Genomic DNA, 26,863 nt, shown 5'->3' on the forward strand with positions numbered 1-26,863 from the left:
GGGCTCAGGCCACAAATCCCCCTCCCCCAGGACCCCAAGCAGGGAGACCATCTGGCAGTTCAGCTAGACAAGAGAGGGTCTGAATTTCTTCACCACTTCCCTGAGCCTCCCAGCGGTCTCCTAGAGAAACCCGCCGGGAGAGCCAACGCCCGCGGCGGCTTGTTCTCTCGGAACGGGCTTGGAGGGCAATTTGCAAGACTGGGGCAGCAGCCGGCCAGCCATAGTGGGACCTTGGCAAGGGAGGAGGGGTCGGCTCCATGCTCCTCGAAGGGGCGTGGCCTCAGGTGGAAGGGGCGTGGCCAGCAGCGCTGTCTGGAGCGGGCAGTGCTGTGTCCCCACCTCCCAGGAGGAGCGGAGGAGGAGCCCTAAGAGCTGCCCGGGGTGGCTGCGTGGGGCTCCAGCGGTGCAGGGCTGCGGGGTTCCCCCTATGCAAGACCAAGTGGCTTGCTGCACCCCAGAGCAAAGCCCAGGTCTGAGCAGCAGGAAACGCCAGAGCGCGCCCTGGGGGAACGTGCCTTTGGCGCACTGGGGAGACTCTTCTAGCTAGTTTGCTCCTGGATCTCGCCCGCGGGCGCAGAGTGGCCAGCAGCGAAAGGGGAGAAAGGCCCCGCTCTGCCGCACCCAGAGACCGCAGACAGAAACACTTCCCACCACCCCCAGGTTTCCCCCTGCTGGCCGGCACGCCCTGAAGTCAGGGTCAACCCCGGGAGGGGCCAGAGCCGTGCTCTCCGCCCACGCCGGCACACGTAACCCACTCAACGCGCTGGCGCGAGGCGGCGACAGGCTGCACGGAAACCGAACCCCAGCTGATCCGAACAGGCCGGCAGCAGCCTGCGGGCGGGCAAAGGGCGATGAGAGAACCTAAGTCTAGGGAAGGCAGGCCCCTAGCCCCGCCCCTACCGCCTGAGGCCACGCCCCTGCCGCCCAGTGTCCTGTGGGAGCCAAGACCCCCCCCACACAGCGGGCCAGCCTCCCCCCTCCCAGCCCTTTAGCATGGGGAGGGCTGTCCCCCCAGCCTCCCTAGCCCCAGCAGGGCTGGCGGCACGGCCCCCTTCTACCAGCCCACGCGGGGCGGATGCCTGGACAGCCCTGGGAGACTGTAGGAGATGTGCTGGAGGGGCGAGGGGGGGCAGGCAAGTGGTTTGGGAAGGCATTGCCTGCCCCTGCCTCTTGGACCTGCCGCCCTTGGCAACGGCGCGGACAGAGGCTGGCAGGGCCGTGCAGCGCGCCACACGCACGCCCCGCGTGCCCACGGAGGGGGCCCGGCAGCAGCCGTGCTGGAGATCGCTGGGGGAGGAGGAGCAGCCTCTTCCCAGTGCGCTAGCTCAGCGCCGGAGGCCGGGCACAGGAGCCAACCCTCAGAGAACAACGTGCCGAGGGGACGGGCTCGGCCCGAGACAGGCGCCCGTCTCCGTCACTCCCCGCCGGGCCTCCCCAACCCTGCGGGGGCCAAGTGGGGGCGAATTGTCGGGGGGAAGGGCACCGAAATCCTTGGCAGTGGAGTCTAACCCCTCCCCAGAAGAACAAGCTCCCGCCTGACCACTCTGGAAAGCGCTTCTGGGTTTTTAGGTTGATGGAGCCTTCAAATTCCTCCCGTCCCTCGGGTGCAGGCCGCAGCTAAAACTGGCACCAGGAACAGAGCTGGCCTAATTAGCAATGTCGGCATCTCCTTGTACCCCCAGGGAGCCACGGGCATTCGAGGGGAGAGGGATGGTGGCTTAAAATAGCCTTGCCTTACGGCCTGGAGGCAGAGGCCAGAACTCCTGTTAAGGAAGATGCAGCTTTTGGGGGGGAAGGGAGGTGGGACTCAATCTCGGAAGGACGGAAGAGCGAAATCTTGCCCCTCACAAAAGCTGGGCAGCCTGGCAAGGCCCAGCGGTGCCCCCGGGAGCCGGTGACTCATTCCGAAGGTGGCGCGCGCCGCAAGCGCCGCGAAGGGCTCCCATTGTTCTCCCTGTGGGGGAGGGAGGCGCTCGCCAGAAGGTGAAAGCCCCGTCTCTGCAGCGAGCATAGGAGGCTGCCCTGCCCACGTGAATCATTCCCAGAACAGCAGCCACTCGGCCTGCCTACGGCTTTAACTCTCGCTCTGCTGGAATCGGGGACGAGAAGGGCACCTGGGAGAGAGTCGGCTGGAAACGTGGTTTAGGAACGGAAAGCAGCAAGGGCTGCGGAGCAAGTCTAAGTAGCACAGAATCCCGGGGCTGGCAGAGACCTTCCGAGCCCTTGCCCAAAGCAGGACCAACCCCGACTCAATCATCCCAGCCAGGGCTTGGTCAAACCAGGAGTAAAAATCTCCAACGATGGAGATTCCACCCCCTCCCTAGGGAACCCATCCCAGCGCTTCCCCACCCTCCTAGGGAAAGAGCTTTTCCTAATATCCAACCAAGACCTCCCTCACTGCAACTTTGCTCCTCGCTCTGTCACCACCAAGAACAGCCTGTCTCCAGCCTCTCTGGAACTCCCCCTTCAAGGCATTAAAAAGGCTGCTATCAAACCCCCCTCACTCTTCTCTTCCGTAAGCACCCTCAGAAGAGCTTACTGAATATTTGTAACAGCCAACTAACTCTTCGAGATCTAAAACCAACGAGCAGTCCTGTGGCACCTTGGAAATATACAGGCTCGTGAGCGGTCGTGGGTAAAACCCACCTCAGCAGGCGAGTCAGAGTGGAAATAGAAGCCAAGCTGCGCACACAGCAAAAGCAATTACCTGTAAATTGTAGGACCCGTGTTAATGCAGCTAGTTACGTGGGCTGGATGTGTCCTATTTCCAGCTTTGGATGTGAAACTGTGAATGTTAAAGGCAGGGGAAATTGGCTCTGCAGTGCGTTAACCAGTTAGTGTCTTTGGTCAAGTCCAGGGTAACAGTGTCAAATCTGTAAATGAATTCCAGTTCAGCTGTGTCTGTGCATTCGGGTGGGGAAACCCCTTTGCAGAAGAATGGCTACTTTTAAATCCATGACTGAGTGTCCAAATAGAGTGTTCCCCTACCGCTTTATGAATGACACTCACTTGCTAATGCAGCTACCCCTCTGAGCGTTAGATCCCTAGTGCTTGGAGTTGACTGACGAGCTCTTCTCATTAGTGATCTACAACCCATCCTGGACAACGATCTCTCACTTTCACAGGCCTTCGGAGGCAGGCCAGTCCTCGCCCACAGACAACCCACCAACCTGAAGCATATTCTCACCAGCAACTATACATCGCACCATAATAATTCTAACTCAGGAACCAATCCATGCAACAAACCTTGGTGCCAACTCTGCCCACATATATACACCAGCGACACCATCACAGGACCTAACCAGATCAGCCATACTGTCACTGGTTCACGCTCCTGCACTTCTACTAACGTAATATACGCCATCATGTGCTAACAATGCCCCTCTGCTATATACATCGGCCAAACTGGACAGTCCCTACGTAAAAGAATAAACAGACACAAACCAGATATCAGGAATGGCAATATACATAAACCTGTAGGAGAACACTTCAGTCTCCCTGGACACACAGTAGCAGATCTAAAGGTAGCCATCCTGCAGCAAAAAAACTTCAGGACCAGACTTCAAAGAGAAACTGCTGAGCTCCAGTTCATCTGCAAGTTTGACACCACCAGCTCAGGATTAAACACAGACTGTGAATGGCTCGCTAACTACAAAAGCAGTTTCTGCTCTCTTGGAATTCACCCCTCCAGATCAGCTACTAGAAGTGGGCCTCATCCTCCCTGATTGGATCCATCATCATCCCTAGCCTGATCCTGGCCTGCATATTTATACCTGCCTCTGGGCATTTCCACTCCATGCATCTGACGAAGTGGGTCTTGGCCCACGAAAGCTTATGCTCCAACACTTTGGTTAGTCTATAGGTGCCACAGGACTCCTCGCCGCTTCTTCTCCGAAAGCAGCTCCTACCCGGAGGAGTATGGACTCCTACACCCGGGGGGGAGAATATGCCACAGAGGAAGGGAACACACAGCCACACTGGCTGGAAGTCACCCTCCTCGCTAACACGAGACGACTGGAGTTTGCACAGTACCATCAGTTTTTAGACCAATAAATGAATCCTCGATGATCTCAACAAAGGAGACCAGAATGTTAACATGACAAGTCAAAAAAATCCTTGAGACAAACCCGAATTCCGAGCAGTGATCAATGTACAGCCAGAGCAGGCAAAACAGCAGCTGTCCTATTGGGTTCTTATGAGCGCATGCGATCACCACGTATTGTTACTGCGTACATTCATTCAAATGGTGTTGGATAAAAACAATTCCATGACAACTAGGGAAGAGGGGAAACTGGGGCTAATGCCAATCGGCGCCGTATTGAGCTGTACTGCAGGGATCAGCATCAGGGACCCTCTTTATTAAATGACTGAAAGGAGAGAGTGAGCCACATATTAACGAGGGAACAGCAGCTGTCCAGAAGGACTAAAGGGGACCTACCGAACAGAACAGTTTGGCTTAGGGAAAAATAAATCACAAGCCAATACATCTCGGGGGGAAACACCACAACACTCATCAACAAAGGGAAGCCAGGAGCAGTAGACAATGGGGCAGCAGAAATGGCTAACACGATTCTGGGAGGCATACAAACACATTCCCTGTAAGCGGTGTGCTTGGACAGCCACCCAGGAGAGATTCTAGTACCACCCGGCTAATTAGCAGCCTGCATTGCTATTGGTGGTGCGCATCTGCACCTGCCTTGGTGCACAATAAAATGTATTTCACACACTGATGGAAAAAATGAGAGGGAACATGGAGACATGAATGCATCAGATCGTGAGGAAGGAGGGGCGAGCCAGTCAATGTTTAGCTCTGGTGGGAACACTACTAGCTTTCACAAAACAGAATCAAAAGACCAACCAGGGGAGCTCAGAGAGGCGCCATAAACATCATAGAATCCTAGAGCTGGCAGAGACCTCAGGAGGTCGTCAAGTCCAGCCTCCTGCCCAAAGCAGGACCAACCCCAGCTACATGACTGGGATAGATGACCGGGCCAGAAGGATTTAAGAGCCAAGGGACGACCATGACATGAGAACATGGAGGCAGCCAGCAAGGTTTGGAGCCGTGTGAGCGTCAGAAGCAGAGGATTTATTTCATGTGGCACAAGGGGAGTCATTAGAAGTAATGAGATCAAAATTAAGAAGCCGCAATCAAGGCGGAGGCTCAGGGAAAGCTCTCTGGTAGCAAGATCTAATAAGTGGCACAGTAACCTCTCCAGGGGAGTGATGAAACCAACATCGCCGAATAGATTTAAAACTCGACAATCGCAGGAAGATTGGGGTCACAGCCCTCGGCGGCCCCTGGAGGGAGCCGGCTCCAGCTCTGGCTTCCAGGAGTCTCTTCTAAAGCAGATGAATTCAGTGCAACCCAGGAATTCAGCTCTTCCCTTTCTGAAGAAGGCGTCAGGCAAACATGAAACCCGATCCCAGAACCGCTCCGGCCGGGCTTGGCCTGGAGTAGCTGCCACCACCAATGCAGATGAGACGTTCTGGCGTGAGACTGACGTGGGAAGCCATGGATAGACATAAGAACATAAGAGCGGCCACACTGGGTCAGATCAAAGGTCCATCTAGCTCAGTCCTGTCTGCCGATAGTGGCCAATGCCAGGGAGCAAACAGAACAGGGAATCACCACATGATCCCTCCCGTCACCCATTTCCAGCCTCTGACAAACAGAGGCTAGGGACACCAGCCCTGCCCAGCCCGACTAATACATTCATGGAGGTGAGGTCCATCAATACTTATCTAGTTCTTTTTTGAACCCTGTTCAAGTTCTAGTCTTCACAACCATCCTCTGGCAAGGAGTTCCACAGGTTGACAGTGCACTGCATGAAGAAAAACTTCCTTTGGTTTGTTTTAAACCTGCTACCTACTCGTTTCATTTGGGGACCCCTAGTTCTTCACATCCACATCCGCGGATGTGGACACCCGTGGCTGTAATGTGGATATCCGTGGCTTTGCAGGGCTCTAGAAATTAAGTATGCTCCCCTACCCCCCCCTGTTATGTCCATGTACAGATTCCCACTGTTCTGTAACAAGGGTTGGATTCGACCTCCTGAGGTCTCTTCCAGCCCTAGGACTATGATTCTAAGGGTGAAAAAAATGTGATTTGCAATGGTGGAAACAAAACACAAACTCGATTTGAACACGTGGCCAGCGTGTGTCTTGCAGTGATTACTTAGAACATGTTTGCTATTCCGAGCCCCATCCGATTTACGAGTGAACTCCCACGTGCTTCATCCGTCACCACCAGTAAGAACTGTTCCGAACCCCAGACATGGGTTATTTTGTTGTCTGACTTGTTTAGGCTCTGGAGGCAAAGTGGAAGGAGGCGAGGGCTTGTCTTTCCTGGGTTACATTGTACAGCTGCTCGGACACCAACGCTCTCTCAGGGATAACACAGGATTAACTCCTCACCACCTGCAGCCATATCGAGCTAGGATCTCACACACAGAGGGGCTAGGTTAGGTTCTCTACTAGAGTGGAAGGCCAAGGGGAATCCAGGAGCTGCAGAAAGTAGTGCGGAAGATTCGGCAGGGGCACGCTTCCGATTCAAAGTCAATCCATCCAGCAGGGCTGACAGCCACCACGGGCCCTGGGGCAAGATGGGGCGGGGGGCGCCACATCCCGAGAAGGGGCGTGGCTTTGCGCAGAAGGGGCGGGGCTGGGGCAGCCAGCCCACAACGCCACCTAGACGGAGGCTTTGGGCCCCCCCAGCCCTCAGAGCCGTGTGGCAGCGATTCCAAAGGACAGCGGCTGGGAACACCAGGCCTCTCTGGCTCACGGCCCCCGAGGAATTGTCCCCTTCTCCTGCCCGCAGGCCTGAATGCGTCAGGAACAAAGGGCAGGAGGCGACTTACTCGGCAACACCCCCATCGGCAGCAACGTCTTACGCGGCATCTGCGGTTCCGCCCGGCAGGGCTCCCAGCGTGCTGGCCGCGAGCCACCAACATGCAGGAGTTGTTCCACTGCCGTCACGGCTGCCCAGACAGGCCTCACGGAGCGGCAGAACAGGCAGAGCCCGCGTAGCCCCACTCGCATGCCGGGCAGTCCGGCGTCCTCAACCCATTGCTCAGACCGGCACGGGCTTGTGCGTGTTGCCGGCAAGAACCATCTCAGACGCCAACGTGCCGCTCGCCGAGGGACACACGCAGCTCGCAGACCTCAGGCTGCCGAGTGAGCCGCAGCCGGCCTTAACCTGCGCCTCGGTAGCCCGGCGAACCACAGCTCGCTGCTGCACTGGAGAAGGCCGGCAAGTGAGTTTCCATGGAAGCGGCACCACGTTTTGTTTTCTCTGGCAAAGAAACCCGGTCGGTAGGGAGCCAGGAGGCCCTGAACACGGACGTATGAACACGCCGACGCCTCGTTTCCTCAGCACGACGCCCTACCCCATCCTCTCCCTTGGACCCGGGAGGGGAAAGCCATTCCGAAGGCTCCTGGCACTGTTCTCTCCCTCACACGTGGCCTCTGGAGGAGACGGGGTGAAGCCGTTGCTAGATACGCTGCAGCGACGCCCGATTAGGTGGGCTGCGGCAGTGGAGATGGGCCCTTCGCCCTCTCTTCTCACCACCACCACCCTGCTTCTGCTTGGCTCTTGTACTTCAAGTGCTCGGGTCAGGTTCCCAGCCCCCCCGACCCCCCCTCTGCAATCAGTGACTCTCCTTTCACACACGCCCACCGTTTGCTGTACAAACCCGCCCCCAGGCAAGATCCAAGCAACCAGGGGCAGCCTGTATGCTAGGCAAGGGGAGGCATTGCCTTTCCACACCGTCAGCCTGGCCCTGCCCACACTCCGCCCCAGAATGCCTGTTGTAGGCATACACGGGGGGGGGGGGGGCGGGGTGGAGTGTTGCTGCCTCCTCCCCCCCCCAGAATACCTGCCCTCCCCATGCTCTGGGGCAGCTCGGCCCATGTGCGCCCACCCTCCTTGTGATGAGGGCGTGGCCTGAACAGAAGGGGCGGGGCTAGGGGTGGGGCTGGGAGCTTCACCAGCTGCTCATGCGAGCCACCTTCTCTCGGCATGAAGCCTTTGCAGAGGGAGCAGAGCTACATGGCTGGGTTTTGCACTCAGAGTATCAAACGGGAAGCTAATAAGACACACCAAGCTAATAAATCTATCCCTGCTAACAGTCAGGCCTCCCGTTTCATTTCTTTGTGATCTCACGTCGCCTCTCACAGGCCTGCTCTGCAGGGGAGAAACCTCGTCTGCTTCCCTCTGCCAAGTGCCATGCACAGCTACGACATGAAACAAACCCCAGGGCCGAGAAACAGCCAACCCGTTGCTCGCTGCTGACTGCGTGGGCGGTTTGAGATCAGCCACTTAGAAACAAGCCCTCAGCCGAGAGAGCCGCTCGGATGGGTCCTTATGAACTCGCCGCACGCAGAGGCTTTTATTTTTGCTAAGGGACGCGTTTCTAAGTTACTCCGAGCCTCAGCAGAAATGAGCTGCAAGAGCCGGTTCCAGCAGACTAATTTGAGGCGGCTCAGCTCAGAGAAAAGGCGGCGTGATGGGAGCGTTTCTCCCCCGGCCTTGCTCACCCTCCCCGCAGACCACTTCCAGCCGCCCCCACGCACAGCCAAGTCCGCCTGCCGGAGGGGGACTGGCCCCCGACCTTTCCCTCTGAACGGCAGAACAGAAGCGGGTGTTCCCGGGGGAGAGGAAGGATCCTTGTTTGGCCTCCCTCCCATTGGCCCTGGGACACACTGGGCATCTCTTAGTCTGTGGCCCTTGCAGATTGGGGCAGCCAGGCAAGGAGAGGTGCACGGGGTGCTCCAGCACCCACAGATGTTCCACCTGGCTCCTCAGTGCCTAGGGACCGGCCCCACCGCCAGCTCTGGGTCCTGCCAGCTTCTGCACCCCCGGAGTCCCACCCTCCTCACAGGCTTTGCAGCCTGCAGTCCAGCCCGCTGGCTTCCGCTCCGGGTCCTGCTGCCGGCCCCGGGCCCTCGCAGCCGCCTCCAGCTGTGGCTAAGCTGCCAGCTATCCCAGGCCGGACACCATGTGCTATAACGGTGTCCGGTCCAGGAGAGCTGCCAGCCCTGGGTGTGACCCCAAACCTGCTCAGCACCGCCACCTAAAAACAGTCCCAATGCCACAGGGCGGGCCAGACACCCAACTCCTCCGGGAGTCTTGCTGGTCTGTCCGAGCTTGGCCACGTGCAAGTTCCAGCTGGAGGGGCTGGGAAGGTGGAGGTAGGGGAGGTCGTCAGATGCATTTTGAGCCTATTCCCAGAGCAACTCCTCGTCCCGTCGTCCTGGGGCACCGGTTTTAAGCTTCACTTTTACATCAGGACAACGGCAAACCCCCGAGATTCAGCAGCAATGGGACTGCACAGAAGAGCAATTACGCTTCCTGCGGATGAAAGCCAGAGACGCCTGCAGAGCGGCTGAACCCGGCTGTGGAACAGTCCCTCGCACTGAAGAGCCAGGATAATGTCGGCATTCGAAGTGGCAAATCAAGCCTGGGATTTAAATATCCCGCGCTTGATTTGCATCTTCCCGACCGGTCGCCATTTTTGAAATTTACAAAACCGGACTCACTGCCCGTGTCTACACCCAGTAGTTCCAATTAAAGCCTAGTTCGAACGCCCTGTTATTCCTCCTGGAATGAGGTTTCACATTCCCCTAGATCCACGAGTCCTCGCACAGGTTTTTAATGGACTAGGAGGAGTTTTCCACATGGGCAGCTAGTGACCGTAGGGCTGGGGGGAGGCAAGCCTCCAGCCCCGCCCCTTGTGCTCAGGCCACGCCCCCATCACAGGGAGGGAGGGCGGCACTGTGGTCTCGAGCCTCAGGGCGCGGGGAGGGTGGGCGCTGGGGGGGGGGCAGCAACACTCCACCCCCAGAATACCTACAGCAGGCCTTCTGAGGGCGGCACGTGGGCGGGGCCAGGCTGGCGGCTTGGGAAGCAAAGCCTTCCCCTGCCTAGTGTATCGGCCGCCCCTGCTATTTCATAACGACCAGCTGCCAACAGCAACTTCTCGCTATCAAAAAAACTCATCTGCCCCTCACTTCCCTAGGCACCGGTCCAGGGCAGCACGGCTCCAGTGTCCTGGAGTCTGGCGCAGCACATTCCCCCTCGCAGCCCCGACTCGGCTGCTTTTACGAAGCCCCCGCCGCACAGATGGAGCGTGCCGGGGTAGAAACACCCCAAGACTCCCAAGTTGGCAGTATCGGAGCCAAACGACAAGCGCTCCTCTGCCAAGAGGCAAGTGATTCTCTGGTTTAAATAAGGAGAGTTGTCACAGAGATCAGATATATTTGCGGAACAAGACAGGGCGTCTGTTTGACATCAGCAGCTGCTGAGATGAGGAGAGCCGAGCTGCCAAGAAAGCTGGGATTCTTCACTTCCCGTGTTGGCAAGTTCTCCCATCCTCCAGACGAGGCACATGGCTTCCCCTCAAACCTGCTGCTCCTCCGATTCAGGAAGGCAGTCAGCCGACAGCAGCTGAAGAAAACAGACCACGGGGAGCCGCTGGGCTAAGCCAACCCGAGAACAAGAGAGTGGAGTCAGAATCCAAGAACACTAGACTTGGAAGGAACCTGGAGTGGTCGAGTCCAGTCCCCTGCCCCCATGGCAGGACCATGCACGAGGGATGTTAAATATCAGTTCACTGAATAGTCCATTAGCCTCATGAATTCTTAGTGGTTACTCAACTAGTCTACAGTCCCCAGGGGCAGGGCCGGCAGCCAATGCGCTCCAGCCCCACTCCCGAGGAGCCCCCAACAGAGGCAGCCGCATGGGGTGGCTATAGCCCCTGTCTGGGGGGAGCAGGGGGTCTGAGCTCACAGACCCAGCATGAGCCGGAACTGAGCTGAGCTGCCTGCACACCTGGCTCCTAACACATTTCAAATGCAGAGCCACAGCGAGCCAGACTGCTGGCCAGCCTAACAAATGTCCTAGTTGGGGGCGGGGGGATGCATGTAGGATATAGTATTAACCAATAAGCTTCTGGTTATCAGTTAATCGACTACACGGTTACATTTCCTACCATGCACCATCTTCTAGATCATCCCTGCCCAACCTGCTCGTAAGGGATGGAGATTCCGCAACCTCCCCAGGCAATTGATTCCAGTGTTTAACCACCCGGACAGGTAGGAAGTTTTTCCTAGTGTCCATCCTAAACCTCCCTTGCTGCAATTTAAGCCCATTGCTTCTTGTCCTGTCCTCAGGGGAACGTAGTAATGCTCAGCGAAGCGTTAAGGGCGGGGACAAGGCCAGCGGAGGACCACAGTTCGTATTCAGCCACAGGAAATGGTCCCACACAGCACCAATGGGTCCGGGCCACAGGCTAAGTCTCTTCTATTGCCTCCCCCAGAGCTCTGCTCTCGCTATAGCTCCCTTCTTCCCCAGAAGAGTGTGAACGGTTCACGTAGCCTCTGTCTGCAAGAAACCTCAGTCCTGGCACAAGGGCTGGGAGCCGGCAGCGACCCCAGTGAAAGGCTAGGAATGGGGCCCCCAGACAGGCTGGGGCCATCCCCCGCCCGAGTCCCGCTTCATCAGTTAACCGATTAAACGAGATGTTACGTCCCTACTTCTCAGGGTGCTGCATGTTGCTGTTCTGCCACGACTCGCTGGATTCAAAACAAACATTCGTCCCAAGTTTTCCAGGGAGCATTGACCAAGAGTCCACTTATGTCTAGGACCGTCCAGGCCTCCTGGGGGCAGCAAAGGGGTTTGGCTGTTTTATAAGCGCAGCCCAAAAGCCGGGCTTCCAAATCCGCCGTCAAAGGAAAGGCAGAAACAGTTTTAAGAGTGGCCCAAAATGTTGTGTTTTTTCCCCTTTGGAGACAGGGAAGTGCAATGCACCAAGCAGCACAGCTCAGAGCTGAAACAGCACCGTTTGATCAAATTCAACCATGCCAGCTTTTTATTTTAATCCGGGGGGGAAAAAAAATCCCCCAAACCCAGCCAGCCAGCAGTTGTGTCTGTTCTTTTTAAGCTTAAAACCCATCATAAGGCTTTCCACAATGAGATAAGCGCCTCCTCAACACGAACTGTAGAAAGATTAAGTGCCTGGAAGATTGATCGTGTTTCTTTGCCTTCGTTCAACACAATCCGGGCTAATAGAACTCACCCGCATCTCTGCTATTTTGTGTCAAGAACACGCAGGGCTCGGTTGATAGCGCATTGCTGCGAGGGATGTGAAAGTTTAACTGTATAAACAGTTAACCGCGACGCCTGGGCCCATCGGTTAATATTCACAGTTGCACCACAGGCTCCCGCTACGCATGGGGAGCCGGCTTAAAACCAGCTCCTGGCACACACCAGCTCCCGGGGAGCCAGCTGCCACCTCTCCTCCCGCACTGGGTAACCAATGAAATTTTCAGCAGTGACTTCATTAGCCACATTTTAACATCCCTAAACTTTGCGTGGGCGCCCGCTCTCGCTCTGCACCATGGCGAAGAGGAGCAGGAGGGGGGAAATGGATTTTAGCTCCCTCGGAGGTGTACTTCCTAGGGGGGGAAGCCCGGCAGATAGGAGAATAATGCCGGCCGTAGGCATCTGGATGACTCACAAGAGGCGAACGCTTATGGCAGGATTTTGTGGTCTTTGACCAGCTGGGCAACATTCGTGAGGGCTGGCCAGTCTTGACGCCTTGTATGTCCCTGCGTTTAAAGAAGCCGCGCCGCCCCTTCTACGATTCCTTCTCTTTCGGCTGGCAATTCAGAGAAACATGTTGCAAGGGAGCAGCCATTCAGGAGGGATTTAAGATCATTGGATTAAAAGGTCCCGTGCTCAGAGTCTTCGAGCGGGATAAGCTAGTCAACAGGACTTCTCTGCCCGTTAGACGGTACCCATCCATTTTAGATGCGCTTTTAAAATCCTCTCCAACAACTTCAGGTGGAGACAAGCACAGGGCTAGAATTCAAGGTGCTGGGGGGAGCAGCAGCCCCCCCACGCTGGCTTGAAGTGGCTTCTATCCTACACAGGGTTTTGTTCAAGGGCTGTCGGTGTTGTTCAAGTGACCCCCCCCCCCACTATAAAAACTCCACTGGCTAACAGATGCCACCGGACAGAGTTAGGACCGACAGACTAGTCCGCGTGATCACACAGCAATTTAAACAGCCACGAGCATCTTTCTGGAAGTTCGAGGTGAGAATGCCAATAAATGCTTTTCACTTTTCCCGTCCGCGAGCTCTGCTCCACGCTGCCAGTGGAATAACTCACTGAGCTTTAGTACAATTTTTTTTTTTTTTTTTTAAACACACACACACACACACACACACACACACACACACACACACACACACACACACACACACACACATCAAAAAGTGGTTTCTCCTCCGTAACCTTCCTTCTAATGAGCCGGTGATCACTGCACATCTGCTTTTTGGCCCAGAGGACTTCCAGCCAGCCAGGCTGAGAAGCTGTCATCTATGCTTAGGTCAGCTCAGCTAAAAAAGACAACATTTAGGAAGTATGACCTCATTCAAATAATCTTTGGTTAACGCTGGTCCCAGGGGCAACAAGGCCGCTGAAAGTTTTGCGTTAGAGACAGGAGCTAGCAAGTTATCTGGCCGGTGGGTACATTTTGCCATGGACGTGGTGTTTACTCCACAGCCGGGGCTAGAACTAACGGAGACAGACAAGCAGAAAGAGCATTCGAGGCCAGGAGGAGTTTGCAGCGCCGTGTATTAATTGCCTGTTTCAACATGCAGTGCTCACAGCCGCATTGCAGGTGAGGTTTGTTTCTGAGGTCAGGGACTTCCACGAGAGACTCGCTCGTGCGGGGAACGCAGTCACCAACCCGCCGAGTGCCACACGCTCTCGGTACACCTCGTGCCACGACGCAGGTTCCATGGGCACTGCTGTCAACAGGGGGTGCCAGACAGACACCCATAGCACGGCATCTCAGAGCCTGGTTCAGTTGACTCAGGCAGCAGGGTTGAAAATGGCAGCGTTCGCATTAGGGAAGGGATGGGCAATGATTTTCATAGGGGGTCCTCCTAGGGTACATCTACACAGCAGCACTATTTCGGAATAACGTTATTCCGAAATAACAGTGCACGTCTACGTGACGAGCCGTTATTCCAAAATAACGGCATGCTGGAGGACTTCTTACTCCGACTCCTGCAACCCTCATTTCACAAGGAGGGAGGGAAGTCGGAGGAAGCGCATTCTTCCTTCGACTTCCTGCTGCGTAGACAGCACCAAAAGCCGCGTGAAGATATTTTGACATCAGCGATGCAATTGACGCAGCTAAATTCGATGTCAGCCCTGCTGCGTAGATGTCCCCGTAATGAATTTTGGTAGGTAGTCAGGGGCCAGCTCCATCCTAGAAGGGGCAGAGCTAGGACTAGCCTCCCCCAGAGTCATCTGGGGCCGAAGGCTTTGAACGAAAAGGCTCTCAGTTCCTGGCCCTGCCTGGCTGACACCTGGGGTTGCTGCAGCTATTTAAAGCGTTCACGGCTCTGGTCCCTGCTGAGGTAGTGTTGCAACTGGAGCCATTTAAATAGGATCTGGCTGCCTGAGCCATTGCCTGGAAATTCGGCGGCCCAGGCAGCAGGCTAGAAATAGAAAGCAGCCAGTTGCCATGCGCTGGCCGGATCGAAGTGTTAGATGGGCTGCATCTGGCCCAGCCCTATGTTAGGGCTTCGGCTGGAGCCTCAGCTCAAACCCTGCCATGTTACCCCTGCCACCCCGCCCAGCCCAACCGGAGTCAGCTGACCTGGACCAGCCAGGGGCGTGCCGCGGGTCTGTTACCGCAGCGTAGGACCTACCCAGCAGAGCAATTCCAGATGCTCTGCATCAGTCAGCAGTCTCGGAACGCTCCTGGGACACAGCGAAAGGAACTAGTCTCTCCGGTTTCCCCTGCCCAGAAATCCAGAAGCTTTTGCCTCTTGAAATGTGCCTATTTAAAAATCACACCCAAACCCGCCCCTCCAAGACAAACAGCTGCACATGGCTGCCCTCGGGAGACAGCGAGTCCGCTCTCCGCCTAAGGATTCAAATGCAGCAGTCTCAGGGGGGCACAATCAAAATCTGATTAGAAAACGGGAGGCAGTTTTCAAGTACGCTTGACTCACAAGCCACTATTTAGAGGAATTCGTTGCGGTCCAACGAAAGACGCCTCCGGCATGCGCAAGCTGTCGTACCGAGGGAGTGGGGAGAGAGAAACGGAGCGGAATTGAGAGCCAGGAGGCAACAGAAAAAATATTCAGCAGCAGGAGATCCAGGGGGAGAGGCAGGCATCTGACAATGGAAATTCACTAGGACGAAATTGTATTTCTTGGTTCATTCCCTGATAGGAGAAAAGCCAATCTCCTTCAGTGCCAGGAGACAGTTCACTGGTGTGTTGGCAGGCTAGTTGAAGGACACAGGTTCATGCCTCACACTCAAAGCCTCCCTCCAATTCACCCAGCTGCAGAACCGATACCGGATCCCCTCGGGCAAAGGGAGGTTGAGGTCTGACGTCGGGAAAAACACCCTAACGGTCAGGGGGGTTAAATGCTGGAATAAGTTGCCTAGCAACAATCGAAGAGCTTCCGGAGGATGGGCGAGGTCCCAGCGGGGCAGAGAAAGGCCAACGCGGCGTCCAGCTCTAAGAAGGGGGAACCAAGCGGACGGGGGACTCACAGGCCAGTCAGCCTAGCCCCGATCCCTGGAACGATGCCAGCACAGAAAGCATGACGTTTGCACAACTCTAGGGCAGCAGCAGGCAAGATGCGGCCCAGGGGCCGGAGCTGGGCCACCAAGCCTGTCAATCCGGCCTGCCCACCCCTGCGAGAGTTTGCGGGGGTGGGGGCAGTGCAGCACAATTTCTCAGCTCTCATTGGCCAGTTTCCAGCCAAGAGGAGCTGCGAGATCCTGCTGGAGGAGAGGCAGTGCACAAAGCCCTGCCCCGCAGCTCAGAAAGCCACATGGAGCAGCCGGCTGGGGGCCATTCCCGCACCCCGGGCAGCAGGCATGCAACGCACGCACAGCTCCGCCCCGGGAGCACAGTGCACACGCGGCCCCGCCCCCGGCGCGCTGCACACCTTACAGCTGCCATCGGGCACCCCCCCATAGGTTGGTGCCCCAGACAGCTGCCTGGCTAGCCCACCGTTTAATCCGGCCCTGAGTGGATCACAAGTTGAACAGGAGACAACAGTGCGATGGAGCTGGGAACAGTGAACACACCCCAGAGCATTAGCTGGACCGTCGTTCGTAAGACACGGGAGCGACTGTCCTGCTGCATTGGGCAGAGGAGGGGCCTCAGCTAGATCCTGTGGCCAATTCTGGGTGCACCACTTTAAAGATGCACAAATCGGAGACAAGCCAGAGGCGAGAAACAAAAGTTTTGGAAAACCTGACCTATGAGGCAAGGTCACCAAAGCCTGGTCAGGCAGAGTCTTGAGAAAAGACACCGGGGAGGGTTGGATTTTATAAAGAATCTTCAAATATGTCAAAGGCCGTTAGAAAGAGGCGAGCGATCAATTGCTCTCCATTTCCCTAGAAGGTAGGGCAAGCAGAAATGGCCTTATTCTGCAGCAAGGGAGAACGAGGCGCGATTAGGGAAAGCTTTCCAACCATCAAACAAAGCTAAACTCTGGGGTGGGCTTCCAAGCGAGGTCAGGGAATCGATATCATTGGAGGTTTTTAAACAGGGGAGTAGAGCCACCCCATGCTCCTGAGCCAGGAGGGGGTGGGGCCTCAGGCAGAAGGGGGTGGGGCCTCAGGAAAACACAACCCAGCCCTTCGCATTACTTGTAGCTCGGTGCATCCTCCCTCCCTCCCCATTGCACTCCAGGAGCTGGGCACTGCCACCACCCCCGTCAGCAGGCATGGGACAAGGGGGACAAACACCTGTCTGGTCTGGCCTACGTTTACCCGACTCGGTAGACAGGCAGCTGGATCAGAGGACTTTGATGTCCCTCCCAGCCTCGCATTTCTACACTCCTATGGACTTGGCAACCAGAAGAGTACTCAGGAAGGTCCATTTCGGGACCCCGGAGGAGACGGACTGCCGACGACCAGCCACGAGTCTTACCTGCAGCTCTTTGTCCGAGTACTTCTGAGGGTTTTTGCTCCCTTGGCTCTTCTTGCGAAGCTTTTTCAGCTCTGCCTGGCACTTCTCTAGCGAATCCCCTTTGCTCCTTTGCTCCGTCTGGTATTTCTTCAGTGCAGCCTGAATACAAACACGGGGGGGGGGAGCGGTGAGCAGCAGAAAGGTGATGGCTCAGCAGATCAGCTGGACTCTTTCTGCCCCCCGCCAGCAGAGTTTACATCCTCCTAGCCAAGAGCTCTGCAGCCTCACTCCTGATGCTTTACAACACCCGCATGTTTAGAGGCCACTGTGCCCCCATCCTCCTCGGGGAAGGGGACACCAGGTTCCCAGGAAGCAGAAATAGCAGCTCGTTCGGGGTTTCCTAGTGGGCTATTGCTCTCCCAACACCACCGCTAGCAGCAGTGAAAAATCAGACAGCACGTTCTCCGGAGCCGGGAGCCCAGGGCGATTATGGGGCCTGGTGCGGGGTGGCAGCAGGGGTTGCTCATCATAATCACCAGGTGGGTAGCAGGAGCCGGAGCAGCCTGACAGCCTCCTGCACTCCACTCTGCCCTCCCAGTCGCTGTGTGTGGCTTTGCGGCGGAAGCAAGATGCAAAGCGCCCAGGCCCCAGGGCCCTGCGATCCCGCCGCTGCAGATCGGGGCACAGCGGGATTGGGGGGGGGGGGGGGCATGGTGGCCGACCCCTGTTGCCGCCCTGCATCAGGCCCTCTGTAATCTGGGCCACATGGCTCGGGGGAAGCAGAAGGGGGAAGAGCAAGGTGGAGGTGGGGCCTGCACAGGGGGTTGCCCCAGGCTCCACCCCCTTGGGCTGGCCCTGCATTCAGAATTAGCATCAGTTCGTGCCTTACGTTGCACTGGGCCAATGGGCACGGGGGCAGGGGAGGACAGCGAGGGCAGTGCTGAGACCGCCTGGGCTCGAATCGTGCAGGCTCAAGTCTGCCACGTGGTGAGGGCTGAATTCACGCAACTGCGCTTAGGGTCACAGGAAGGCAAATGGATCCCAAACCTGCCGAGACAAGGTGGCATTCGCGCCCCCTTTCTCCCCCCCATTGACTAGGAGTAGCTTGCAATATGGGTGGGGAAGGCAGCAGGACAGAGGAAGTCCAAGGAAGAGCTGGGAGGGATGCGACAGTCACCTGCTGGATGAAAATACGAGTTCTGATCGACTTACACTTAGGTACCTGGAGTCCAGTTCGACCTTCTGTTCCAGTTGGGTCAGTAGCTCATTGTGGAAAGACTTCAGCTTGAAGACAAAAAAACCCGACAGTCAAGCAAACACCGACCTAGCTTTGCATCCAAAAGCAGAGCACACGAGCGTGTGATGCCCAGGACGGACGGCTCCGAGAGGAAGGGACAAGGGGCTGTTCGCAGGCACCAGCGAGGGGATGGAACAAGACACACAGCAGACAGACAACAGAAAGGCACATTGGGGCAGCCAGTTGGCTCTGGAAAGACAGGTGTTTGATTGGCTAGATGAAGGAAGTGGGCCAAGAGAAACAGATGGATGTCATGCGGCGAGACCCAGTCAGAGAGATGTGCAGATGAACACATGCACCGGCCAGGCTGTCCGTTTGCGGGATAAACCACCACGTTTTAGATGAAGTTAATCTGTCTGGATAAGAAACCGACACCCACTTTGTTCCCCGGTCACTGCATCCGAGGTTCCATGTGGCCAGACTGAAGGAGACTTGTTGATTAGCTGGTTCTTTTTGCCCAGACACCACCACGTGCCTACTAGACGGCCTCGTATTTTTTTGATCCTCCCTGTATAATTTAGCCTGATTCAGTCCGGGCTAACTAAGCAGGCATCTCCTCCTAGGTAGGTCCCTCTCTGCAGTACTGTGGGGGCATTTCCACAGTGAAACGCAGCTCAGGACCAAGCAATGGCCGAAAAAGCTGCTGGTCCAAAAACTTCCCATCAGACTCCACTTGAAAACGTGACCGCGAGCGGTCCCGTACTTACCATCTCTTCCAGCTGATTCTGGATCTGCCTGTGAACTTCTGCCATCTGGAAGAGAACGTCCCCTAGAAAGACAAGACACGGGCGAGGTTTAAAGCAGGCCCTCTGGAGGCACCACACACACCCAGGGTATGTCTACACTACAAAGTTAGTTCGAACTAACGGACGTTAGTTCGAACTAACTTTAATAGGTGCTACACTAGCGCTCCGCTAGTTCGAATTTGAATCGAACTAGCGGAGCGCTTAGTTCGAACTAGGTAAACCTCATTTTACGAGGACTAACGCCTAGTTCGAACTAGCTAGTTCGAACTAAGGGCTGTGTAGCCCTTTAGTTCGAACTAGTGGGAGGCTAGCCCTCCCCAGGTTTCCCTGGTGGCCACTCTGGCCAACACCAGGGAAACTCTATGCCCCCCTCCCGGCCCCGGACCCCTTAAAGGGGCACGGGCTGGCTACGGTGCCCGTGCCAGGTGCAAGCCTGCCAGCACCCAGCTAGCAGACCCTGCACCTGGCACGGCACAGAGCCACCCACCCGATGCCCCCCAGCCCACCCCCTCTTGCCGGGACCAGGCTGGCGGCTCCCGGGAGCTTGCCCTGGACCGCAAGAGGCGGGCACCTTCCTGGGCTAGTGCGGACATCGTGGACCTCGTCCACGATCTCCGCACTAGGCACAGGAAAGTGGCCGTCTAGGGCAGGAGAGCTGCCAGCCTGGCCACCCAGGACCAGGTGTGCATGAAAATCAAGGGGGTCCACTGAGACCCCCGACTCTGAGCCGTGAGCTTACAATGGCCGTCCTGGGTCAGTCCAAAGGTCCATCTAGCCCAGTAGCCTGTCTGCCGACAGCGGCCAACACGAGGGACCCTGGAGGGGATGGACCGAAGACAGTGACCAAGCCATTTGTCTCGTGCCATCCCTCTCCAGCCTTCCACAAACTTTGGGCAGGGACACCACTCCTACCCTCTGGCTAATAGGACTCCATGGACCCAACCTCCATCACTTGATCTCACTTCCCTTTAAACTCTGTTCTAGTTGTAGCCTTCACAGCCTCCTGCAGCAAGGAGTTCCACAGGTTAACTATTTGCTTTGTCAAGAAGAACAACTTTCTCTTACTAGTTTGAAGCCTGCTACCCATTCCTTTCCTTTGGTGTCCTCTAGTCCTTCTTTATGGGAACTCAGGAAGAACTTTTCTGAATGCACCCTCTCCACCCAACCCCTGCTTTTAGAGACCTCTATCCTGTCCCCCCTCCGTCTCCTCTTTTCTAAGCTGAACAGTCCCAGTCTCTGTAGCCTTTCTTCATCTGGGACCTGCTCCCAACCCCTGATCATGTTAGTTGCCCTCCCCTCTCCCAGCCTTTCTCTTCCCCTCTCCCACCTCCTTTTCCCAGTCTCCCCCAGTTTTTTTCAATAAAGACAGAGTCAATGTTGGAAGAAACGTTATCTTTATTTTGTACATCAATAAGAAGGGGGGCTAGGGAAGGGTAAGTGGAAGGAGGTGAGGGAGGAATGGGGTACGAGCCCCCGATGGGGAGGACTGGGCTGGCTCTGCGGGCTTCTGGGGGTGGAAGCTCTCCTGCAGCCCCCCAATTACTCCCTCTCCCCAGATGGCAGCCTGCGGCAAGTGCAGCCGGGCTGATGGCCGAGTGGTGTGATGTGCCCAGTGTGGGCACTCAGGGCACTCCAAGCCAGAACGTCTTTGCAAGCGGGGCACCCCTTAGAACTGTGTGTCCGGGGTGGGGGTCGGGACCCTTTAAGCGCAGCCCTCGGCTAGCCTGAGACAGCATCTCCATGCTCTAAGTCCTCCTTTTATGCCCTGCCGGCACTGCTTCCGGCCATCCTTAAGCCCTGTTCAGAGTCCACTCAATGTGGACTTGCTAGTTCGAACTAGCAAAACACTAGTTCGAACTAGTTTTTAGTTCTAGATGCGTTAGTTCGAACTAGCTTAGTTCGAATTAACTAATTTGAACTAAGTTAGTTCGAACTAGCGCTGTAGTGTAGACGTACCCCCAGAGCCATGCGCCTGGTCAATGGGGCGCAGGTATCCGCAAGAGGGAAGGAACGAGCCATTGGACAAAACTTTGCCATTTGAGTTTACAGATGAAGCTCTGCGCTCCTGGGGATTCAGGGAGCAGGTTTGCATCAGAGGCTCATTAACGCTGGAGCATGCAGACGCTAGGAGTGCTGGAAATCTACATGCTGCCTCTTCTGATTAGGCAACGAAAGGAGGAGAGAGGGGAAAAAAAGGAACAGGCACCAACTTGAGCAGAGCACCCTGGAACCCAGTGTGAACGGCCCTTCCCACGCCCCACGCTGGAAGCATCGCTCTGCTTGCTCCAACCAGCACGACACGCACCAACATGCCAGCTGCATGGCTGTCTCCACCGCAGCCAGCGCCCAGGGCACCAACCGGAGCCAAAAGCAAAGAACCCAGGGAACAAAGTGTGCGTGTGCACCCTGATTTCAACCAGGTCTAGAACCCAGGAGGGTGGAGGTAGGGAGGACACCGATACATTCGTACGAAACGTTGGAATGAGTTTCCAAGATGCATTTAAAGGACTGCCAAGTCCGGCTCTGGGCCCTCAGCATGGCTTCAGGGGCTTGGTCAAGTTTTGGGGGGATTGCCTCTCCCCCCCTTAGGTGTGCTGCAAACATGGAAGTTGGTCTCTAGGCGCCACGGCTAGTAGTCAGGCCAAAGGCTGCATGCCACCGATCAACCATGCCCCTGCGGCAAGAGGCACGCTGTGCATGCTCACCGAGCCTCATTCATATCTCCGGGGTATTTTCAGAGACAGTAACTGGCAAAGTGGGAAGGGAGCTGCCTTCCTCTCTCTGGTCACAATTTCCAGTGCAAAGTATACGGTTGGTTGGCTCCTCCTTTGCCAGGTTCCACGTTTTTACACCCACAAAGCCAGAGAGAGCCAAGAATGCATTTGCAAGTTTGCCCAAATTTGGCACAGTCTCAACTAACAGGACAGCCCGGAGTAAAGTCTGAGCCCTGTGCAAAACAGAATGGAGTAGCCAGCAGGAGGGTTACTACGTTTCCTAAAAATCCCCATCGTACTTGAATTACAGAAGCTCTTCAGGGGCATCCAAGCTCCACTAAGTGGCTACAAAATAAAAAAGCCAAACAACGTACAGTCTAGTACAGTGGTTCCCAAACTTTTCGGCATCACGCCCCCTTTTTGATCTTTGAGAAACCCTCACGCCCCTCCCCCCCAAAAAAGCAGCAAAACTTGGGGTGGGATAGATGGGGGGGGTGGCTGGATTTCCTCGCACCCCTCCCCAGAATTTCTTCATGCCCCCCAGTTTGGGAACCCATAGTCTAGCAGCACCTTAAAGACTAAGAAAACATGTAAATGGGATCATGAGCTTTCATGGCCACAACCCACTTCTTCGGCTGACCGGAGTATTAAAAGTCCAGATCCAAGAATAAATAAGGGAAGGGGGTGGAAGGGGGGGGGGGGGGAGAAGAAAAAAAAAGTAGTGAGTTAAATTGTTCAAGTTACAAGCAGCTGTTAAGAACAAATAGCACCTCTAGAAGTACCCATTGTTAGGTTGGTTGGTTAATTCATTAGGATGTAGAAGGGAGTGTGCCAGCCAGCTAATATGTTTAGTCATTCCTCTGGGATAGGAATCAAACTTTCAAATGAAGTTAAATTCCAGCCCTTCCCAGTGTATTTGTTTTTCCAGTTACCGACTAACTCAGCTACCCTCTGAAGCTTACAAAATGCAAGTTATTAGATCTGCATTTCAGAAGAGCAGCCTGTAACGTTACAGGCTGTTTCTAGCTTAGAAGCAAATTATTTGCAGACTGAACACACACAGTAAGCCCGGAGACTAGAGGAGCCGGGGAAAAAGCCGGCCCTGCTCAGGCTGCGAGCCGGTCAGATCGAATAGGCTGAGCGGGGTCAGCAATTGGACAGGAGACACCCCAGGCGATGCAGGACCGGGTGGGGACAGTAGATAGCCTCTCTGAGTCGGCACTTGAACCTGGTCCCCAGCCTGGCACGGGAGGGTGATGTGAAGCTGAAGGTTCTAACTTCACTTGGACCAAAGGTCCCCGCTGCCACTCCTGGGCACAAAGGGATCTCCTCCACACAAAGGGTAGCCCTAAATCTTGGCCAAATCCCAGACTGGGAAGTCTACTCTACATCCCATCGCCCTCGCCCCAGGAGTTGAACAGCTGATCTTCCTCCCCTTCCAAGACTAGAACATCGCGAACCGAGGACACAGACGGGCGGTTGCGTCCTGTCCCCCTTCCCCTCCTTCAGAGAATTCAGTTCAGTGGGGAGGCCGAGAACCCCAGGGCGGGAAGAGACCTCAGCAGGCATCGAGTCCAACCGCCTGCCCAAGGCAGGACCAACCCAACTCCATCACCAGCCAGTGCTCTCTCAAGCCAGGACTTAAACACCCCTAGGGATGGAGATTCCACCCCTCCCTAGGGAACCCAGCCCAGTGCTTCTCCACACGCCTAGGGAAAGAGTTTTTCCCCTAAGATCCAACCTAGACCTCCCCCACTGCAACTTGTGACCATTGCTCCTTGTTCTGCCACCTGCCCCACTGAGAACAGCCTCTCTCCAGCCCCTTTGGAACCCCCCTCCAGGGAGTTGCAGGCTGCTCTCAAATCCCCCCTCGCTCTTCGCTTCTGCAGACTCAACAAGCCCCAATCCCTCAGCCTCTCCTCGTGGGTCGTGTGCTCCAGCCCCCGAATCGTTTCTGTCACCCTCCGCTGGCCCCTCTCCAATGCGTCCGCACCCTGTCTGTAACGGGAGGCCCACTCCTCTCTCTCTAAAGCCAGGCAGGTTTTCTTCAAGTCCTTAGAGATCCCTCAGGATAAAGGGCAACCTCCCAGTCCCCCATGGGACAGCTTTGCAACAGGAGAAAAGGACCACCCGCCAGCGCCAGACTCTGCTGTAACAAAACCATGGAGCAGAGACATTTAAGGAGGGGAGTTTCTTCAGTCCCACAAGCAGATGTTGTCCGGAGAGAGGACCCTACAGACAGCAAGACGCAGAAATCCAGCCACGTGGAGTAAAAGCCGACAAAGGGCCTGGAGAGGACGCTCACGGCCCCACCATGCAAAGATGGCGCAGCTCCCATCGAGGAAAGCTGGGGGACCCCTTCCCCACAGTGCAGGAACGGCAGCCATCGTTACAGCCACTAACCCCGGCTCAGCCCTGCCTCGCTCACCAAGCGCCGCCATTTTGAACCTGAGGGGCGATGCAGTTAGAACGAAGAGTAAAAAATATATTGATTTCCTCTCAGCTCTCTCACTCTCGTCACTTCCAAAGGCCGGTCGGGGCTCTCCCGGCGCTCTGTGGGGACCTGCATGCAGCTGGTCCCCACAGAGTCTCCCTTTCCCTCGGACGGGAGTTCTCTGGGCCGCCTTCCTCCCGTATTTTACAGGGAAGCGCCCGCATCCCGCTGCAGCTTCACCCCCGTCCCGGCCACTGCGCAACCCAAGCGGGAACATGGCGAGAGTCCGGGCCGCCAAACGCCTCCTTGCTGACTATCCACCCCCTCCCAAAACGCGAGTGGGAAGGGCGCCTGGCAAGAACTGCCGTTCTAAGCCGCCGCACAGGCCTCTCTTCCACATGGCTGCTTCCTTCTGCTCCAGCGAGAGCTCAGCCGCCAGGCTGCACGCGGCCGACGATGCAAGGGGACGGAACAACACCCAAGAGAGTTCTCACTCGAGACCACTCCCCACAGAGCGGATTTGAGCAGCAGCAGCAAGACCGGCAGCAGCCCGCCCTGCCGTGCAGGGGACCAGCTTCAGATGGCTCAATCGTGCCAAAGCAGAGGCACTGGGGGGGAGGAGAGAGGGGAGCAAGCACAGGCTCCTGGGCAGCACACAGGTGCCCAAATCAGACTAGGCATGTTAAATATCGGTTCCTTGAATAGTCGATTCACCTCATGAATTCTTATTGGTTCCTCGACTATTCTATAGTCCCCAGGGGCGGGGCCGGCAGCCAGCGTGCTCCAGCCTCACTCCCACGGAGCCCCCTGCCACGCTGCGCTGCTGCCTCTGGTCCAGAAGCAGCAGCGCAGGGTGCCAGGTGGGAGCTGGTCCAGGAGAGGGGCCCGTTTAAAAGCCAGCTCCCCTCGTGGACCAGCTGCCTGTCACCCTGCACTGCGGCCTCTCATACAGAGGCCACAGTGCAGGGTGGCAGCAGCCGCGGTCTGGGAGGGGTCCGAGCTCCTGGGCCTGGCACGAGCCAGAACGGAGATGGGCGCCCTGCCTGCATGCCTCCTAATACGCTTTACATGCAGAGTCGCAGCGTGGGTAGGCCCCAGACGGGACGCAAGCCAGGACTGAGCCGTACTGGCCGGAGGCGGGCAGGCAGGGAAGAAATGCACAGAGTCTATACTCTATAGCATTAACTGATAAGCTTTTGCTTATCGGTTCATTGACTACATTATTACATCCCTCAATCAGACATGCTCAAAAAGGGTTAAGACCAGTGTTCCCTGTGAGATAGGCTCTTGTGTGGCTACTGGGGAAAGATTCAGCCACCCAGCTGATTAGCAGAGTACCTAGAGCTAGGTTTGGGTTTCTGTTGGTGGTGCACATTCATCAGGTCTCAGCGCACAGAAAATAATTTATTCTGCACATGGATGGAAAAAGAATCCACTCACGGATTTAAAAAGATGAAGGGGAATATTGGTTCAGATCCAAGTAAACATTAAGTCAGGGGGTCTGACTTTAACCCACAATAGGCTGCAAATATGGCCGTAAGGCTGCCACTCTGCCGAACCACTGGACCAGGGCGAGGCTGGACAGGGCGGAGAACCATGCACACTGTGAAACGCACCAGGCTGTGCAGCACAGAACGGCGGTGGGGAGGGATTCCTTCCCCTCGTGGGCTGAATTTATTCACACTTCCTCTCAAAGCATTTTCTCCAACATTAATAAATCACCACCACATCTAACCACACGTGCGAGCCTCGAGTACTCGGCGGGTGACGTCTGAACGCCTTCCGGCTCGACAGGGCCGGGGCATCGCTGCACGTCTGGACGCTGGTGCAAGAGCACTCCCCAGAACGCCGAGCAGCGCGGCGGACATGAAGCAAAGCCGCAGGGGACAGAGGAGAGCAAGCTGGTCGAACCTGGCTCTGAGCAATCTCAGCCCAGGCTCTTCCCCATCGGCAGCCTCTCCAAAAGCCAGCGTCAGGATCGGGACCAGAGGGTGCCCCCATGCCTCAAGGAGCCGACAGAATCTCACCCCTGGTGCCTTGTGGAGCAGAGTAAACGTTCAGCGGAAAGCCCAGCAGCCGGGAGATTCTCACAGCGGGAACGCTCAGCTGCTCCCATCACAAATCGCCGCCGACAGCAGCTTCCCACGTGGAAGGGAAGGTCTGGGCAAAAGGTCACCCCCCAAACCCTACAGGAAGTCGCGCTCCGGTTGAGATGGGAACGTTAAATGGAGGGCAGGAGCCATTCTCTCTAGCAAGGACCAGGCACGTGCCGCCGCGACTCCTTCCACGGACAGCGCGGCAACGCGGGTGTTTATCTTCCCAGCACTCTGCTGAGGGGACGCCTCAGCCTCCCACCTCCAGTCAGGAAGCGGGAGCCAGCCTCCTGGGAGAAAAACTCACCTCAGACTCGCCACCGGGATGGGGGACTGTCTGGCATACACCGCGCCCTCCCCGGGACCGTTCCTCTGAGCTGCACACTCACGCCAGCCCCGTGCGTATCCACCCCGTTAAAGAACCAGGGAGCACCATCTCGGTGCCAAAACGTTTGCAGGCTAATTCAGAGAGATGAAAGGGCCCCCGGGGAGAGGTAATACCCTCCCCCACATCCCTCAAGCCTCACCCTTAGACTCCTCCAGGCAAAGGTTTTACATCTTGCTGTACAGCTTCCTTTCCACACCAAACTCTCCTTGCCCCTCACTAGACCAAAGCCCTCAAAGCGT

General features: G+C 56.3%; 1 protein-coding gene across 7 annotated transcripts in view; it reads right to left on the bottom strand.

The window, feature by feature from the left end:
* The window catches only part of BAIAP2 (BAR/IMD domain containing adaptor protein 2), a 94,777-nt gene that overhangs the window by 22,571 nt on the left and 45,343 nt on the right, over positions 1-26,863 (bottom strand). For all 7 annotated transcript variants that reach the window (XM_075904079.1, XM_075904081.1, XM_075904076.1 and 4 more), the window contains 3 exons: positions 18,957-19,018; positions 18,165-18,236; positions 16,974-17,111 (listed from right to left, as the gene is read on the bottom strand). In XM_075904079.1, the coding sequence (XP_075760194.1) occupies positions 16,974-17,111; positions 18,165-18,236; positions 18,957-19,018 (272 nt within the window). The remainder of the gene's footprint in view (positions 1-16,973; positions 17,112-18,164; positions 18,237-18,956; positions 19,019-26,863) is intronic.

The sequence above is a fragment of the Pelodiscus sinensis genome, chromosome 20, assembly GCF_049634645.1.
Source record: "Pelodiscus sinensis isolate JC-2024 chromosome 20, ASM4963464v1, whole genome shotgun sequence".
Taxonomy (NCBI): domain Eukaryota; kingdom Metazoa; phylum Chordata; order Testudines; family Trionychidae; genus Pelodiscus; species Pelodiscus sinensis.